At 44.9% G+C, this 20,270-nt stretch overlaps 2 protein-coding genes across 6 annotated transcripts in view; one reads left to right on the top strand and one right to left on the bottom strand.

Annotated features, from left to right (window-relative positions):
• TOM1L2 (target of myb1 like 2 membrane trafficking protein) overlaps positions 1–20,270 on the bottom strand; it is a 146,674-nt gene that overhangs the window by 84,387 nt on the left and 42,017 nt on the right. The window lies entirely within an intron of this gene.
• Positions 17,203–17,565, top strand: LOC308253545 (transcription elongation factor A protein-like 8; the record flags this gene model as incomplete). The annotated part of the gene is made up of 1 exon (XM_080679129.1): positions 17,203–17,565. One exon carries the CDS (start codon positions 17,203–17,205, stop codon positions 17,563–17,565), a length of 363 nt encoding a protein of 120 aa, XP_080535255.1.

Here is a 20,270-nt window from a genome sequence, read left to right as displayed (position 1 = left end):
TTGATATATTCCCACCTTTGTACTTAATGGAATATCTTACCTGTGGAGTAAATGAGAGTGAGAGAGGAGTTGGGGGAAGGGCTGGGATGACAATGGGTAACTGGGGGTGTCCGGGCCAGGAGAATAGTGCCAGCGGGTTATCCCAGCCTAGCTGTTGCTCTCTAACAGCCAGGCAGGTCGGTCAGTTGACTGGGAAGATAAAAGGTCCCCTGGGAGCTGGTGCTCAGGTTAGAGCTGCATTAAAGCACAGCCGATATGCTGCCAATTTCGCCTTTCCCCAGAGTGCCTCTTGGGGGCTGTTCAGCTTGCTCTTGTGCACTCTGAGAGCAGAGATGAGGTGTGGCTGCAAATGCCCTGGGCACTGCCTCGCACCAGCCTGCCCCAGCTGCGCCTGATTACAGAGACACATACTCAAAGGAGACTTGAATGCCAGTCCTTGGCAAGGGGAATAGGCAAGGTCATCCAAAGGCTTCCCAGTTCAATTTACACTTTAACGTAGAGGCATCTCCCTACCAGGCACTGTGCTAGGTTGGGACAGAAAAATAAGCAAGATGGATCACCTACCCATAAAGAGGTCAGCAGGCAGGAAACCTGCAGACAAGCAGCCAGCACACAATGTGGTGAGTGCTATAACAGGCGTGTATAGAAAAAAGACTTGTGGGCCAACAGATGGCATAGGAATAGTTAATCATGCTGAAGCGGGGGGGGGGGTGGGGCGAAGGGTCATGAAAACTAAGCAAAGGACCTAGTAAAGTGGGAGAGCAGGAATTTGGAGGAGGAGGAGAGTCTCCTGGGTAGTAGGAACTGGCTGAGCGGAGATCGAGGGCCTGCCAGGGCTAGGATGGAAAAGCTGGGCTGTGGGGAGGGGAGCAGCGGGAGGCGACCAGCTGGGGAGCTCCTTTCATTTTCCATAAGGAGCCCGAAATTTCTGTAGGAGCCAGTGGAAGCGCAGATCCCGCTGGTACCAGCATGGGGGCTGCACTGGAGTGCAGTGCCTGCAGGCAGAAAGCAGGGGCAGGTTTATCCCAACTGCTCAGAGAAAGAGAGACAGGACAGCACTTGGTCAAAGGCCTGGTTTTGAATCTGATGCAGTAGGGGTCAGTCTTGGGTCATTTGACCCTGGGCAAATTTCTTAATCTCTCTGGACTTCAGTATAGTCATCTATAAAATGGGCAAAACAGTCGTACCAATGAATTAGTAGATGAAACTCAATATGGGAACCTGGCACTCGGTGAGTGTGCAATAATGTGACCTACAATTCTAACACATGCATCGTGTGGACTGTCCCTCAGGAAAGACTGACTTCCCGTGGGCAAGGAAGAAGGGAAGGTGACTGCCTCCACGGCTTTCACAGCAGCCTCCAGGCAGAGGCCCTCCTAGAGCCTGGGCAGATTGGACACGACAGGCTGTATTCTGACCAGCACCAACAGGCATCAGCAGGAGCCAGTCTAAAAAGGAAGGGTCTTTCTGCTTCAAAGCATGATTACAAAATTCCAAGCCTGGAGAAAACCTCCCCAAGTTTCCCGGGCTCACCCCTGCTGCACTCAGCAAAGCCACAGCGCTTTGGCTAACTGGACAAGAGCTGCCCCCGAGAACCAGGGAAAGAGAAACCCTCCTGCTACCACCTGGCCTCTGCAGTGTTCAAAGGCGTCTGTGGGAGCAGGCAAAAGCAACCCATCAGAGTAAGGCTCAAATTTGTGGTTTTCCCATCTAGAAGCCTGGCCTTAGGAAGAATAGCAACTAATAATAAAAAAATACCCAGGTTAGAACAACAAAGTTAAATTCTTATTTTTATTTATTTATTCCTTTTTTACTTTTCCATCAGAGTTGTATTTTAGATCCTTTCTTTGGTCACAAAGTAGCTGTGTAACATGTCTAACACATGGCTTCATCAGCCAAGGGACACTTTTACAACAGAGCAAGAGTCACTTGCCAGGACAGACAGGTGCTTTGTCAAAGTCTGATGTCCCCTTCCTGGTAACTGAGGCCATCCCGGTCTGGTCACCCTCAGGCAATCAACCATTCAGGGCCTGCTCCCAGCCCTCCCACATCGTCCCCTGATGCTACTGAAGGATTCTCTGAGTGTGATAATAAACAAAGAGAGTGGAAAACGTATAAGGGAGCCCAAACACTAACGAGTTCTCTTAAAACATATTTCTTTGTATATTCTTACTTTTAAATTAACACATTTAAAAGGATAATACCCGCTGTGGGAAGGTTACAGTGAAACTGTTAGACAGGGCAAGGGTCTCGAGGTCTCCCTGGTTCTTACTAAGTGCTATTCTTGCTAAATGTTCAAATGTAGAACAGTATTTTGCAGATGCAGCTGTAACTGGATGTGCTTGACCAGAACCTAACCTGACAAGAAAACAACATGTAATTGACCAAATCGTGTATATAAGCAATGGCTAAGCCTCCTTTATTGAGACAGAGCTCAGTGCATCAGCAGCAGCTCGTCAGGAAATTACTGGCCTGTGTCTCCACGGGACGGAGGATGTGTTCTATAGGGAACTCCTATTTGGTGATAAACTAACTATACATATACTTAAAATAGGTTATGTATTTTTGGTAAAGAAGGTATGGGAAATAGACATACACTTTTGTTGAAGGTAAAAAATAAAACGTGTGTTTAGATAAAAAAGGATATAGCCAAAACCGGTTTGGTTCAGTGGATAGAGCGTCAGCCTGCGGACTGAAAGGTCCCAGGTTCGATTCCGGTCAAGGGCACGTAACTTGGTTGCGGGCACATCCCCAGTAGGAGGTGTGCAAGAGGCAGCTGATCGATGTTTCTCTCTCATCGATGTTTCTAACTCTCTATCCCTCTTCCTTCTTCTCTGTAAAAAAATCAATAAAATATATATTTAAAAAAAAGGATATAAAGGACATGTGCTTTATTAGTAAAGAATGAAAAAGGAATATAATTGTGTCAAAATAAAATGATGGTTTCAAAATAAGGAGAGAAAAGATAGCACCAAAATGTAAAGATATAAGTTACAGAAAGGCTGTGCATACTGCAAAAGGTGTATATACATTGCAGAAGGTTCACAGAGGGGGGATCTTAAGATGCATGTATATGAACTCTAACTGTTTTTAACCCTTTTATCATTTACGGACAATTATTGTTCTACTGATGCTTTTACAAAAATGTTTCTACAAAGATGTTTCATCTTCAGAGAGGTGATGGAGAAGACTCTGACACTCTAAGATACAAAATCCATGTGCAACTAAATTTAAAGGTAGTAACGCTTAGATGTTTAATGCCTGGTGATGTCAGTCCCAATAAAGGTCCCAGATTTAGAAGAATACTGTTCCTTGTACAGGTATTACAATGACCACCATACCAATATTTGACAATAAAAGTGCTCTTGAAAACATTCTACCTAAGCAAGGTGGGGCTTGCTCTGTTGTTAATATCTCTTGTTGTACTTGGATAAAACACCTGATAGAGTAAAGTTAGAACTAAATATAATCCAGGCACAAATGATTAAACAACCCAAATTTCCATCAACTGATGAATAAGAAAATATGACATATCCACACAATGGAATAGTATTTGGCAATAAAAAAAGAATGAAATTCTGGTGTGTGTTACAATCTGGTGTGTGTTACAATATGGATGAACTTTGAAAACATTATGTTGCCTGGCCAGTGTTGCTCAGTGGTTGAGTGTCGACTCCCTGGTAACATTCCTGGTCAGGGCACATGCCCAGGTTTTGGGCTTAATCCCAGTGTGTGTGTGCGTGCAAGCAGCAGCAGATCTGATGTTTCTATCTCTCTCTCCCTTTTCCTTCTTCTCTCTCTAAAACCAATAAAAACATTTTTTTAAAAAGAAAGAAAACATTATGTCAAGTGAAAAAAGCCAAACACAAAAGGACAAATACTTGATGATTGTACTTACATTAGATATATAGAATAGTCAAATTCATAGTGACAGTAAGCAGACAGGTGTTGCTGGGGGCTGGGAGAGGGTGGGAGTTAGTTGAATGGGTGTGGAGTTTCAGTTAGGGGAGATGAGAAGGTTCTGGAGGTGGATAATGGTGGTGGCTGCACAACATTTGAATATACTTAATGCCATTGAACTATACACTTAAAATGGCTAAAATTGTAAATTTTGTTATATTTTATCACAATATTTTTTTTAATTTTACAATATTTTAAGTGGGAGAAAAAGACCATGGGTTGTATGATTCCACTTACAGCAAATGTCCAGAATAGGCAAATCTATAGCACAAAGTTGATTAGTGGCTGCCTGGGGTCAGGAGAAATGGGAAGTGGTTGCTAATGGGTATAAGAAGATAAAAATGTTCTAATATTGATTGTGGTGATGGTTGCACAATTCTGTGAATATACTGAAAATCACTAAAATACACTTTAATTGGGTGAATTGCATAGTATGTGAATTATCCTATATAATAAAGAGGTAATATGCAAATTGACCATCACTCCAACACACAAGATGGCCGCCCCCATGTGGATACAAGATGGCCGCCCCCATGTGGACACAAGATGGCCACCACAAGATGGCCAGCAGGGAAGGGCAGTTGGGGGGGACCAGGCCGGCAGAGGAGGGCAGTTGGTGGGGACCCAGGCCTGCAGGGGAGGGCAATTGGGGGGAACTGGGCCTGCAGGGGAGGGCAGTTAGGGGCAATCGGGCTGGCAGGGGAGCAGTTAGGCATTGATCAGGCTGACAGTGGAGTGGTTAGGGGAGATCAGGCTGGCAGGCAGAAGCAGTTAGGGGCAATCAGGAAGGCAGGCAGGAGAGCAGTTGGGAGCCAGCAGTCCTGGATTGTGAGAGGGATCCCAGATTGGAGAGGGTGCAGGCTGGGCTGAGGGACACCTCCACCCCCGTGCATGAATTTCGTGCACTGGGCCTCTAGTATCTCAATAAAGCTGCTAAAAAATGAGGGAAAGCCACACACATGTTCAATATAGTATAAATTAAAATTCTTAAAACTTCCCAAACATATTAGAAACATTTTGTAATGGTGTAAAGAAAACAAGATACAAAATTGTTCTTAAAAAAGGATGCAGCCAGGCTGGAGTGGCTCAGTTGGTTGAGCATCATCCTGTGCAACAAAAGGTTGTGGGTCCGATCCCCAATCGGGGCATGTACAGAAGGCAACTGATCCATTTCTCACATAAATGTTTCTCTCTCCCTTCACACCCCCCTCCCTCCCTCCCTCCCTCCCTTCCTCTCTCTAAGCATGCCCTCAGGTGAGGATTAAGAAATAATAATAAGCCCTAACTGGTCTGGCTCAGTGGACAGAGCGTCGGCCTGCGGTCTGAAGGGTCCCAGGTTTGATTCCAGTCAAGGGAATGTACCTTGGTTGCAGGCACATGCACATCCCCAGTAGGGAGTGTGCAGGAGGCAGCTGATCGATGTTTCTCTCTCATCGATGTTTCTAACTCTCCATCCCTCTCCCTTCCTCTCTGTAAGAAATCAATAAAATATATGAAAAAAAAGAAATAATAATAAAATAATTTTAAAAGGACACATATGGATAATGCCTGTAAAAAAAAAGTGAATATAATCAATGTGTTGAAGAATCTGGTTTACAGACAAATCTTCAAAAAAATTTTTCTGTTATTATTGTTCTATAAAGACAGAAAGGGGATATTTTGTATCACAAAAGACTAATACTAAAATGGCAAACTCATAACCAACACCAAAACCCAGTTATTTAATTCTTCCATCCAAAATAGGCACAGGGCATAAGGCTATCCTGAACATAAGTAAACCTTTTTGACTATAAAGACTGTTTTCTTTAGGGAAAAAAGCCCTCTAATCCCAATATCTTTGAAAAGGCATTTTCATCCTAACAAGGCCTCCCTAATCCCTCTTGTCCTTGAGTGGGTTACCCATGCTTTGTTTTTTCACCACCTGGGAGGTACCCAAGTTAGTCAAGGAGGACCAAACTGAAAGCCAGTCTGGGCTGGCACAGGGGGAGATGCAGACATAATATACACATGTGATTTGCATTCCCAAGATGGATACAACAGGTTCTGAATCACCTGGGAAACTGCTCCTATCCCAACAGAAAAATCAGGAATATCAACAGCGAGAACAAACAGGGAGATTACATTTAAATTCAACCGTATTTAAATAGGAAGAAGAGACCCAACACAAGCATGTATTCCTATTTATACAATACTCAGAACTCATAGCCATATCACACACAGGTTATATAACTTATTCATGATAATGTGACTTTAAACAGTAGTTCTAGCTGGGTCACCTTGAATGATAGCAAACAAAGCTTGCCAAGGGAAACATGCAAATAAGATGATCAAAATCCAGTGGGAATAGGCATTTTTCTAGCATCCTGGAATTTTTATTGCAGAAAAAGAAACATAGTATCTATCTAGCTTCTTCAGCACCAAAGAAACAGCATCATATTTCATTCTTCAATGGGGTGGAGTCTGGAGGGAGGAGCCTGATGTTTTCTACAGATTGCACCAAGTTCAGCCAGTATCTATCTATATATATAAAAGTCTAAGTGACTGTTCAACCGTTTGTTATGACACACACTGACCACCAGGGGGCAGATGCTCAATACACAGGCATGGAAACATGGAACAGACTGATAAATCTCAGAGGGAAGCGGGGATGGGGGAGGACAGGAAGAGATTAACCAAAGATCTTATATGCATACTAGAGGCCCAGTGCACAGATTCGTGCACCGGTGGAGTACCTCAGCCTGGCCTGCGGGGATTGGGCCAAAACCGGCAGTCCGACATCCCCTGAGGGGTCCCAGATTGCGAGAGGGCACAGGCCAGACTGAGGGACACCCCACCAGTGCAAGAATCTGTGCACCAGGCCTCTAGTGTGGATACAGTGACACAGCCAGGTTTACCAGAGGAAATCTGAGTAATGGGTGGAAAGTATTCACCATCCCATGCAGCACAAACCACAGGGGGCAAGTAGCAGAGGCCCCAAAGGCGCCCTCTCTGAGGCCAGGACATATAGATAGCACCCTTTGCAGTTAAGAATTCCTAACCTAGGGATGATGCGTCAAGTGAAACCCTCCCTAGAGAATTGCTGGTGCAAACAACCAGCCTCCTGAGAGTGGCCACAGAAAACATTGGGAAATTTTTAAAAAATATATTTTTATTGATTTCAGAGAGAAAAAGAGAGGGAGAGAAAGATAGAAACATCAAAGATAAGTGAGAATCATCGATTGGCTGCCTCCTGCACAACCCCTGCTGGGCATCAAGCCCGCAACTTGGGCATGTGCCCTTGAATGAAATTGAATGCAGGACCCTTCAGTCTGCAGGCCGATGCTCTATCCACTGAGCCAAACCAGCTAGGGCAAACACTGGGAAATCTTAAACTTTCCATTAGATGACTATGTTGTCATATTAAGAATGACAGTTAATATTTTTAGATATGATAATGAAACTATGATTATATTTTTAAAAAGATTCCTTATCCTTGTAAACCCAGAAAAGGACACCTACTCAGAAGGACTCCTGGTGGCTAACTGGGCTCAATTTTTTTAAGAAACAGAGCTTAGCAGCCATTTCTTCACAGGGGCCTCTCATGCAAACTGCACTTCAGGGAGAGGCCTGCTCTGAACTGCCTGCCTCTGCACTGAACTCCTGCCTGCCTGTGTTCCTGCCATCTGAGCCAGCCTTAAAAGGAGTTCCTGGACTCCTATTTCAACCAATAGGACTGAGCTTTCCTCTTCCAATCAGAGCTGTGCAGCTCCAACCAACCAGAGCAGCTCTTTTCTGACCAATCAGGAGAATGCCTTTTGAACCAATCAAACTGCAAAGCTTTGGAGTCCTCATCTGTATGAGGATAGAACAATCAGGGACCAGGCATAGGGACTTTGGTTCATATAAGCCAGCTCCCCTCTGGCTAAGGGAGCACACTTTCCCTTCCCACCAAAGACTGTGTTTCCCCTCCGAGAACTGAAACACTGAAGATGTCTTGCCAGAGCAGAGTGGACTGACACAGAACAGAGCTGACCAAGCACAGTGGAGCCAACTGTGAAGCACAAAGCAAACTGGCAAGGAGGAGAGCAAACCATTGAGGAGCAGAGCAAAGTGGAACTGTCTAGCTGGCAGGGGATGGCCCCCAGGGCTGCCTCACAGCCCACTTGCTATATCACAGTGGAGCTGTTTTGCACTGAATAAAGTTTCCCCCTTCACCCCACCCCAAACTGAACTGGCACCAAGGACCACCAGTTGACATCCTTTAAAAACACACACATGAGTAGTTATAGATAAAATTACATGATATCTGGGGTTTATTGGAAAACTAGGGGCCCAGTACACGAATTCGTGCACCTTGAAAGGCACTGTGGGCCGCAAGGCTGCAGTGGGTACAGGAGCGGGTCTCAGCCCATCCTCCACACCCCTGCCAGGCCCCTCCTGCCGTGGCCCCCGGTCCCCTGCCTGCTGGCAGCCCTGCTCCTGCTGCCGCCGCTCCCATACACTGACAGTGCAGAGTGATTGGGGCCGGCGCCATCAGAGGTGCGAGCCATGGCTGCTGCCTTGATCGCTCCTCAGGGGCGATCAGGGCTGGCAGCTGCCACTCGCACCCGCTGATAGGGCTGAGCGATCAGGACTGGCACCAGGCACCAGCAGCAGGTGCGAGCACTGGGAGGGAATGCAGAGCACGGAAGCAAAGAATTTTCAGTAATCACCAGAGGCTCACCCCGATGACAGCGACCGGCGCCCCACCTTGGTCTGGCACCTCCGCTCACCTGCTCCAACATCACGCTGAGGCCAACACCCACCATGTTCCACGCTCTGCTGCCTGCTGCCAACACCCGCCATGTCCCACGCGCGCCCCCTGGTGGTCAGTGCATGTCATAGCGACCGGTTGTTCCACCATTCGGTCTATTTGCATGTTAGCCTTTTATTATATAGGATAATCCAGGATAGAAGTGTGTGGGGTCATAGACTAATTAAAACAACCTGAGTTGATAATTGTTGAAACTTGCTCATAAATACATGAGAATTCACCATAATAGTCTTTATCTTTTTTGTATATGTTTGAAATTTCCCATAATAAAAAAAAAATCCGTAGGCATTAAACCATTCATAACTTTGACCCAGCAATATATTCCTAAGGAACTAATTCAGGAGGAGGGAGAGAGCTGATTCTACAAAGATGCCTAGTTGAGAAAAACTCTGTTGCTCCCAACAAATGAGAGATGTCCAAGCAACAAGGGCACATCAATAGGGGGCGGGGGGGTGGGGGGGGATGCTACGTGCCTTTTAAAAATGATAAATACTTAGGCCAAGTTGCTAGGTGGAAATCGGTACAGGAATGTTAAGTGAAGAAACAAGCAGCATGAAATATGTGCTTACCAATCACAAGGTAAAAATGCGTACTCACATAATGCAAGGGTCAAAGAGAACACAGGAGGCCACATCCTTCAGCTTCACTGCCTCTTTGCAGCGAGGCCGTGCCCACCCCATGTGTGCAAGCACACACCAGCTGAATTAATTGTGCTCTCAGAAGCCGTTCAGGAAAGACATTCATCAGTGATTACCAGGGAACATGCTTCTATTTCTGATTCATCAAGTGCTTCTGTGACCATGGCCTTGGAAAAAAAGCAAGCAAGGCAAAACACAATCAAATGACTCCCAGTCCAGACCACAGAGAAAATCTCATTTTGTTTTACAAGTTGGTCCTAAGTCTCATGGCTATGGTTCCTAATACCAAGTATGAAGGCATTCCCCAAGGGCAGCTTGGAGAATGGGCCTTTCCTCTGCCACTTGAAAGGGGAATGCTAGCCCTAGCTGGTTTGTCTCAATGGATAGGGCATTGGCCTGCGAACTGAAAGGTCTCAGGTTCGATTCAGGACAAGGGCACATGTCCAGGTTGTGGGCTCGATCCCCAGTGGGGGACTTGCAGGAGGCAGTCGATCCATGATTCTCTCTCATCATGGATGTTTCTATCTCGCTCTCCCTCTTCCTTCCTCTCTGAAATAAATAAAAATATATTTTAAAAAAAGAAAGGGGAATGCTGAGTGGCTGCTTTCAGTGGCTAGCACAGAGGTGAAGGGCAAGAAAGAGCAAGAGCACAGTATGGAAGTTTAAGAGCCTCGGCCACTCAGCAGCTCCACGCTGGAGGCAAGAATTGCCCCCCCGCCCAGACTGGAGACTGCACTTAAGTAGAAAGGCTTCTGCAGTGGCTGCACAGCCTTGCCGCTCTCCTCCCGTGCTGCGTTCCTTCTGCTTAGAGCTGCTTTGAGCAGCAGGCTTTGGGGGACGTGGTTTAATATGGATATTCAAGAATGTCCAGAAAAAAAGCCATAGAAAGTCTTTTTTTCAGGGTGTCTAGTAAGTCCCTTCCAGGAAAGTGCACACACACAATTGTGCGCACACTTTCAATAGGTTCTTCATGAACCCCTGACCCCAGTCAGATACCACTCTTGCCCTAGAGCATTTCAGGTGCTTTAACTGCACTGTTAATAAGGACACTTAAAAAAAAAATAAGAACACTTTAAAAAGCTAAACACAACATAAATTATCACAGCACAAGCTGGCTGCGATGTGTGAGCTGCCTCCATAAAGTGCTGTGCAGCAGCTCTCTGGGGAGGGCCCTGTGCCTTCATGAAGACACCAGCAGACACAGAGCCCATGCTCAGCACGCAGGGGAGCCAAGAGCACTCTAGTTAAGTCATGCCACTCTGATCTTCAGAAGTGAGACACCAAGCCTGACGACCTCAGGCCACCAGACCATGAGACAGCCTCTTCTTTTGGTCTGGGATGCTCACACTACTCATCACACAGACCCATTTTCCTGAGGGTTTCCTTAAATGCTCCAGGAAAAGCGGTATAGAGAATTACCGACACACAAACTGTAGTCCATTCTCTTGGTAAGAGTCCAAAACGGGTGGTCCTAGAGAATGACCAAATCAGAGACACTGTGAGAATGAAGGGAAAGGTGGGCAGGACTTCAAACTTGCAGGGCCAGAAGGGCTGTGGAGAGCCTCATGGCAGACACACCTGGCAGGCCCCTCCAGGTATACTGCAACTCAGGGGTTCCCAGTGACTAATTCTATCCTTTCTCCAAGAGATAAAATGCTCCTCCCGCAGCCTCTTGCAAGCAGTTCATCAATATTCAAGAAAGCTTTGATCACATCACTGGCCTGTTCCAGTCCCTTTCTGTCTCTCCCTATGATAGTGCAAGAGAGTCCATCTAAGTTTCTTCTTGCCAAGCATTAAAGCATACTTAAAATATACCCTACCTACTTCCCAAAGGAATTTATGAAAGTTTTAAATAATTTGTATCCAAGGCAAATAAAATAAAAGGAAGACTAGAAACCACATGAAATAAAAGGTGAAATTATTTTATGAAGAACGAGGAAGATAAGACAGTACAACTAGACATTACATCAGCCTGTGCTTCCTGGCAGCCTCAGCAAAAAGGGAAAGACAATGAGTTCCACAGTCCTCACTTTTTGATTAATAGCAGAATAAAAGACATTACACTAGAAGAAGAATTTTTTTCTTGACCCTAAGTGTTCAGATGAGTTTATTGCAGTCATTCTCATATTAAGGAATAATGAACAGCATAATATATAACATCTTCATACCAGTTTACAAAATACAAAATGTTCTTCCTATAACTTAGCCCAGCATTGAGAACACTTCACAATTTGTATCAGTAACTTTCCCAGCTTCATTTCCTTTTTCCTGTCTCTCCCCATCCCCACAAGAAAATATACATTTTAATCAAACCAGATTCCTTATTCCCAGAAAATATCCCAGCTTTCTCAAACTTAGCATTAATCACTCTAAACTTTAAATCCTGCCTCTTCTACAAAGATTCCTCAGTTCTCCCAGTCAAAAGAGGTCTCTTCCCAGCACACTTCCCCACCCCAGGGCAGAGCACCTTAGCTTTAATCACCCTAAACGCTTTGGGGCTTTTTGCATGTATTTATTTATTTATTTTTATCTTTACTAGTGACCCAGTACATGAAATTCATGCACATTAAAAGGGAATTAGAGGAAATATTTTAATATTGCTATTTGCCCTTTCTCTATAATAGAAGTGTCAGAGATAAAAGAAAATTAGTAAAATGTATATGAAAATCTTCCTCCTGTCAGAGTCGGGGGCGTGCCACAGGAGCCAGAGTCAAGTCCCCACCCACCCACATGTGCCTCGAAATCACGTGAGACTCAGACCCAGCCAGCCGCACCCACATTGGGCTACAGACCTGGCCAGCCCCACCCCCGTCAAGCTCCACCAGGTGGGGGGCACGGCCTGAGGTCCCCCGGCCTGGGCCAGAGGGCGTGACCTGAGGTTCCCCCATAAAGCCTCGGGGGCAGGGGGTGCAGCCTGAGGTTCCCCATCAAGCCCCAAGTGGCAGTGGGTGTGGCCTCAGGTCCTCTGGCCTGGCACCAGGGCGGGGAGTGCAGCCTGAGGACCCCATCAAGCCCCACCAGGCAGGGGGTGCAGCCTCAGGTCTCTGCTGATTGCTCATTAAGGCTCATTACGGGATCCCTGCCTCCGCTGTGGGCAAAGCCATCTTGTGTTATGGAATCCCTGCCTCTACTGTGGGCACAGTCATCTTTGTTATGGGGTGATGGTCAATTTGCATATTCCATCTCTATTAGATAGGATTGTTGAGAGTATAACAGATGTTCCTTCTTTCTTCCCCACCCATTGCCCGCCTCTACCTGGTTCCGGCCCCGCCTCAGACCTTCACCACCCTATTGTCTGTGTCTATAGGTAATGCATATATGCATACAAAGTCTTTGGTTAATCTCTTCCCACCTTCCCAGCCCCCTTCCCTCTGAGATTCCTCACTTTGTTCCATGTTTCTATACCTCTGATTCTATTTTATTCAACCAGGTTATTTTGTTCATTAATATTCCTGGTTCATTTTTGTTTTTAGATTCAACTGTTAAAATATATGTATTTATTGCCATTTTATTGTTCATATTTTTTATCTTTTTCCATGCCTTCCTCTTCTTAAAGAATACCCTTCAACATTTCATGTAATACAGGTTTGGTGGTGATGATCTCCTTTAGCATTGTCTTGTCTGGGAAGCTCTTTATCTGACCTTCAATCTAAATGAGAGCTTTGCTGGGTAGAGTAAACTTGGTTGTAGGTCCTTGCTATTCATCACTTTGAATATTTCTTGCCACTTCCTTCTGGCCTACAAAGTTTCTATTGAGAAATCAGCTGACAGTCATATGGGCACTCCCTTAGGTAACTAACTGCTTTTCTCTTGCTGCTTTTAAGATTCTCTCTTTGTCTTTAACCCTTGGCATTTTAAGTATGATGTGTCTTGGTGTGGGCCTCTTTGGGTTACTCTTGTTTGGAACTCTCTGCCCTTCCTGGACTTTTAAGACTATTTCTTTCACCAGGTAGGGGAAGTTTTCTGTCATTATTTCTTCAAAGAGGTTTTCATTATCTTCTCTCTCTTCTCCTTCTGGCACGTCCATAATGTTAATGTTGGTATGCTTGAAGTTGTCACAGAGGCTCCTTACATTATCTTCATATTATATTTTTTTATTCATTTTGCTCTTCCAGTTGGGTGTTTTTTGCTTCCTCACATTCCAAATCATTGATTTGCTTCTTGGAATCCTCTACTCTACTGTTGAATCCCTGTAAATTATTCTTTATTTCAGTTAGTGTATACTTAATTTCTGACTGGTCCTTTTTTATGTCTTTGAAATTATCAATAAGATCCTCAAAAGTCTCACTAAGTTCCTTAAAGCTCTCATGAAGATCCTTGAGTAACCATGGTTTTGAATTATGTATCCAGTAGTTTGCTTGCTTCCATTTTTTTCATTGCTTGCTTCCATTTTTTTCATTTGTGATATGTTTCTTTGTCTCCACATTTTGGCTGCTTCCCTGTGTTTGTTTCTATGTATTAGGTAGAGCTGCTATGTCTCCTGGAATTGGTAGAGTGCAGTAGGTGTTCTGTAGGGCCCAGTGGCTCAGTCTCCCCAGTCACCTGAGCTGGGCACTCTAGGTGTGCCCCTGTGTGGGCTGTGTGCACAGTCTTGTAGTTGAGCCTTGATGACTGTTGGTGTCACTGGGAGGAATTGACCTCCAGGCCAATTGGATGTGAGGACCAGCTATGACTACAGTGGAAGAGCTGCAGTGCAGGAGACACCCTTATGGAGCAGGACTTGCTTCAGTGGGGCTTTGGTGCTCACCCCTTGAATGTGTTGCTTGTGGATGTGTAGAGTTGTATGGTATGAAACTATCCACTGGGTGCACTGGCTCTGGAGCCTAGCGGGTAGTACAATGTCAGCCACTGCCTGGGGCCACCTGGCAGGAGCTACAGCGATATCTGCAGAGGGCTGCTACTTGTACTGGGCTTGGGGGTGCCCAGGAGAGGCCCAGCTGTGAAGCAATGCAGGCTGGTGCTAGTGCCGGGTCTTGGGCCTTTTATCAATAGGTTCGGAACATGCTGATGTCAGCTGCTACTTTGAAAGATTTTAGGAAAGTCTGAAGCCTGAGCCAGGACAGGTCGTTCATATGGAAAAGCTGCTGCAAACAGCTTGGGTGGGGCTGCAAATTAGACAGGGTGGGGCCTCAGGGACTCATTAGATTAGGGCAGTGGTCGGCAAACTCATTAGTCAACAGAGCCAAATATCAACAGTACAACAATTGAAATTTCTTTTGAGAGCCAAATTTTTTAAACTTAAACTTCTTCTAACACCACTTCTTCAAAATAGACTCGCCCAGGCCGTGGTATTTTGTGGAAGAGCCACACTCAAGGGGCCAAAGAGCCGCATGTGGCTCGCGAGCCACAGTTTGCCGACCACGGGATTAGGGTGAAGCAAACAGTGTGAGCCAGGCTGATGGAGAGTCAGATATGACTGCCAGTCAGCCATGCCATGGGGGAAATCCCAATACAAGAACAATTACCCCTGCAAGCATCCCTGTCTCGGAGAAAGTTGCCTCCAAGTTCCTGCCCTAATGCCAGATAATCCAGTTCCTCTCTATATGTCCCAAAGCTGCTTGGCACTGGAGTTCAGAGGGATCAAGTCCAAGTAAGTTCATGCACTGGCCCTTTTAGAGGAACACCTGGGTCTCCAGCAGCCTTCATGTCACTCAGCAACAATCCCTGCTGGTTTTTACAGCCTCAAGTTATGGGAACTTCTCTTCCTAGTTCTGGAACCCTGGACTGGGGGTCTGGTGTGGGGCTTGGACCCCTTGCTCCTCACAGGGGACCTCTGCAGCCAAGATATCCTTCCTGATTTAAAAAAAAAATGGCACACATGGGAGTTGGACTAGCCAGTTCCGTGCCTCTGCCTCTCCTATCAGTCTTAAAGTGCTTTCTTCTTCTCTAGTTGTAGGATTTCTATTGAGCCAGCTTTCAGACAGTTCTGAATGATGATTGTTCTGTACTTTAGCTGTAATTTTGATGTGGTTGTGGGAGGCAGCAAGTACCAATGTTTACCTACACCACCATCTTGGTTTTCTACCCTAAACTCTTTAAATCCTGCCTCTTCTACAAAGATTGCCCAATTCTCCCAGTCAAAAGGGGTCTCCTCCCAGCACTTCCCATGCTCCTCCACCACACCAGGGCAGAGCACCCCCGAGGCAAAATCATGCAGAGGCACAGGATATCTGGAGTCAGCTGACCTGACCTCTAATTCGATTCTGTTGTTTATTGGCTATGTGACCCCAGGCAAATAATTAAATTTCTCTGAGCTTCAGCTTCTACATCTATAGCACAGGAATCACAAAGCTTTTGTAAGAATTAAATGGACATTTATAAAGGCCCGGCACAGGACCTGGCATATAACAGCTTTCAGAAGTAGGGGTGGTAATAGGTGCTATTGTAGAGACTTGGATATCTGTTTTCTCTCACCCACCTGAAAAGAAGCTCCTTGAAGGCAACATAGTAAAGTATCTCCAGGAATGCTTGATACTTAGGGCACGTCAATAACAGAGTGGTGTCTGAAAGGCTATTTGGAATTACATGTAAGAGATCCTGACATGCAATGGCTTTATGCCACACCCAGGTCTGGAACACAAAGCTCCTAAATCCCAGGCCATACTTGATCCACACAACGCTGCCGGCCCCTGAGGGTCTCAAGTACACTGACCTCCTGTCTCACATAGTAAAGATCCTCTTCCCCATCAGAAAAATCATTCTTATCATACAGCTCTCCAAATACCCAGCAAATCACATCACTACAATCTGAGGTGCTATCTTACCTAAAGAGCCTATTCCAGGCGAGCCGGTGTGTATTTAATTGTTCCGAATGCACATTGCGACCAGTGCCTTGATGAACTCCAGATGCCATCCATCAGCCCCTGACGGCTCATTTGGTATAACATGACTACTGTGGGCTCTAACTACTCTAGCACTTATGAACTACCAGTATATGTCTTTCCCACTCATGAAACAACCAAATTACCTTTTAGGAGTGAGATGTTCTAGTAATTCTTAAGTGACTTAACCCTAGAAAGTCTATGGAAAAAACTAATCTCAAGGAATTTTTGTTTCAAAAGCAGAAGGCAAAACCAATAACTTATGAGGCAACTTTTTAACAAATATGCCAGAAACCATACATCTCTTCACTTCCTAGGGATACAGCATTGTGGTGATGCTGTCCTGGACAGCAGTGAAAAACCCAGTCAGGAATAGTTTTGAGCACTAGCCAGTTGCTCAGTGGTTAGAGTGTTGGCCCACAGACTGAAGGTTTGCGGGTTGGTGAAGGGCACATACCTTGGTTGCAGGTTCAATCCTGAGCCCCGGTCGGGCTGTGAGCAGGAGGCAACTAATCGATGTCTCTCTCTCTCTCACATCCATGTTTCTCTCTCTCTCCCCTTTACCCCTCCCTTCCACTCTCTCTAAAAATCAATGGAAAAAGATACCCTCACTCCTTGGGAGAGGGTTAAAACAAAAGAGCTTTGAATCTTCTATTTTGGAGTTCCCTTCAGAAGTGTGTGGCTGTGTTGTGGGAGAAAGCCAGCCCTCCCAAAGGGAGGAAGTCAAGGAGCACACTTTGGAACCAGACAGTACTGGATGCAAATCTCACTTCAAAATATTGGTAAAGTTGTTTAACCTCCTTGGGCCTCATTGTTCTCATATATACAATGGAGATATATTACTAATGCATATAGAAATGACTCTCATTTGGAGAGTTTGTTAAAAATACAGGGAGGGAGAGGCATGGAAGGGGGAAGAGAGGCCAGAGTCTGGACCAGCAGGTCCCAGGATTAATTTATTCAAAAAGGAAATAATAGAAAAATACTCAACATGCAAAAGTCTTGTGAAGAAAATGAAGGAAAACCACAGAACATGCCAAAGGCCGAGGAAGACCACACTTCAGAAGATGTGCCAAGGGAGGCAGAAGGAAATCCTCTGCCTTCCGAAAAAGGTGTAAGCCAGGAAGCAGAAGGAAACCTTGGAAGCGGGCTGACTCAACCTGTCCAGGCATTTAAAGAGGACACTCCCATTAGGCATTTGGACCCTGAAGAAATGCTAAGAGGAGTAAATGAAGTAAATGAAATGGAAAGGCTTAGGGAAGAAATAAGAAGAGTAAGAAACAAGTTTGTGATGATGCATTGGAAGCAAAGACATTCACACAGACGACCTTATCCTGTGTGCTTTAGGCCTTGAATTCTTTTTTTTTTTTTTTTATCTGATAGTAAAATCTGGCCCCTGCTTTCTATTAGCATATTCTGATGTATCTTTTACCTTGGTTTTACTTTTAATCATCTGGTAGAATTTTGTTTTAGATAGTTTCCTTGTTAACCAGCATCTTACTGGATTTTGTATTTTGACCTATTCTCCAGGTCTATTTTTCAATTGGGAAGCTTCACACAAATGCATGAAAATATGTTCATTTCATATTGTAAAGTTGCAAAGCATATTTAGTGTCAGCTCACATATGTACATTAAAAATCCCAAATTGTGTGTGCGTGCATGTGTGTATACATACATACATATATCAAAAAATTAACTGCTTATTTCTGTGTGGTGTGAGTTTTCTTTTTGCTTATATGTATTTTTTAATGAATCTGTGTCACAGACCATTAAAATTTTTTAATAAGAATGAAATAATTTACAATCAGCTTAGAAAGGCAAACTAAACTCTTAAAATAAATATTAAAATGTAAACCTCAAATCACCTCTGGATCTCTTAGCCAGAGGAATAAAACTGGCCATTATTACAGACAAAAAAAAAAAATACAGGGAGACATGAGTCTCATCCCCAAAGATTATTTCAGGGAGTCTGTTGTGGGGCACAGAAATCTGTGGGGATTTAAATTGTTTTTCATTTTTAATTATAAAACATGCAAAAATATTTCCCCCTTGTAAACTATTAAAACATTACCTTGTCAGTTATGAATGCACTCAGCTATAAGCAATTTAGAAAAACTAACAGTCACTTAAACTGGTGGGGTTGGGGGGTGGTATTTTTCTCATGAACAAGAAGAAATCTAGAAGCAGGAAGTTTGGAGCTCGAGCAGCCACTCAAGGATTGCATGAAGGACCAAGGACCTTGGTATCCTTTTTGCTCTGCCATCACTGGCCTGTGACCGCCTCCCCTCTAACTGTAAGGCAGCTGCTCCAGCAGGCAGGATCTGTGAAATAGGCAGGCAAAGGGAAAAGGGCCAAAGGGTTTTATTATTCTATTTATAAAGGGGTGCTCTCCCTAGGTCAGCCGTGGGCAAACTACGGCCTGCGGGCCGGATCCGGCTGTTCTATCGGGTTCTCTTGTTCTCCCCTCCGCTCCTTTACTTTAAATTTATATTAGTTCACACAAACACTCCATCCATGCTTTTGTTCCGGCCCTCCGGTCCAGTTTAAGAACCCATTGTGGCCCTCGAGTCAAAAAGTTTGCTCACCCCTGCCCTAGGTGATAATGCCTCTATCTCATAGGCCAGAACTGTGTCCTATGGTTATTCCTAGCTGCAAGAGAGACTGCATAAGAGAATTTTTTAGCTGGGCACATAGCCACGCCAAACAAAATCCAAGAGGAATGAGGCACAGGCATTAAATAGGAAATGAGCAGCGTCTACAACAATTACAGATAAACTTCGTGTCCCCTTGACCCTCTCCTCCTGTACCCGTTCATTCAGGCCTCGTGGGCATTTTTACTAAGCTCCTCAGAAGATTGTGATGCCCCCTGCCCCCAAGGTTTGAGGACCACCTCCACACTTACTGTGCTCATGCAGAGATTAGCTCTGGCTTTTAAGTGTTCAGCCTAGTGGAGCCGTCATAGTTGTGCAATCAATATTCACTCTCATCTTCTTTCCTCCCGCTGCAAGTCACCCAGAAAAACCTAATCTCATTTGCTATAGCCACATCTCAAGTTTGGCCTTGCCCAGCATACAACACTGGGTAGTGGAAAATAACTGGCCTGTTTAACAAATCAAAGCCGTCCTTCACAATATGACAATCTGCCACCTCGGACAACATTTCAAGAATGTAAAATATTGGCTCCAACCTGACTGAAGCCATGCTGCCTTGCCTGAGATGACAGTGTCACCCCCAGGCGACCTGCTGCCTGGAATAAGGTTTGCTTGTGTTCTGCAGACACATTCACTACTGGGTTTAGGGGGGAATGCGATGGTGGGCAAGTGTTCATCACCATTAAGTGGAAAAAAGTCAAGAGAAAAATAGCACACATAGTTTTCTATTAGAAAGTGTAGACCTGTGCAAAAAAGAAAAGCAGAAAAGCTAATCCCAATGTGGCAGCACCAGTAAACATCTTTGTGGTGAGAGTAATTATGTTTATTCCATTTTGGTTTTGTTGGGTTTCCAAAATTTTCTACAAAAAAAATATGTATTACTTTTAGAACTAGTTTATGATTTTTTAAAAATCTGTCAACATATACTGTCATGAGGAATCATGATAATTTTTGGAAGGCCTCTGATGGGTCAGCTCATCCAACTCTATGCCATATTTTATCTGCTTATCTGGTCTTTGCATAAAATTAAATGCCAACTGAGGAGGACTTCAGCCAAAGCAAGGGTGTGACCGTATGGGTAGGGCACCATGACAAGGCTGCCAGCTACAACCGTAGTATTTTAACAACCTGAAGTCATTCAGATTTAACGGGAAAACAAAGTCCCTGTGATTTCCTAATTAAGAAGCTGCAAATAGAAATGCAGGTTCATTACTCAGCAACCATGCCGCACTCAGCAACCATGCCGCACTCAGCTACCCTGCACCCCGCTACGCTGCACCCAGCAATTGGGGTGGAACGCGGGGCACCATGTGTGCTGCACACAAGGCCAGCCACCCTCTGGGAGGAACCAAATGCCAAGACCCTACAGCATAGCAGGCAGCCAACTATTAAGAAAACTTTTTCCAA

This window comes from Plecotus auritus (assembly GCF_963455305.1).
Source record: "Plecotus auritus genome assembly, chromosome: 7".
Classification (NCBI taxonomy): Eukaryota; Metazoa; Chordata; class Mammalia; order Chiroptera; family Vespertilionidae; genus Plecotus; species Plecotus auritus.
Note: the sequence above shows the minus strand (reverse complement) of the source record. Positions and strands in the feature narration are given on the sequence as shown.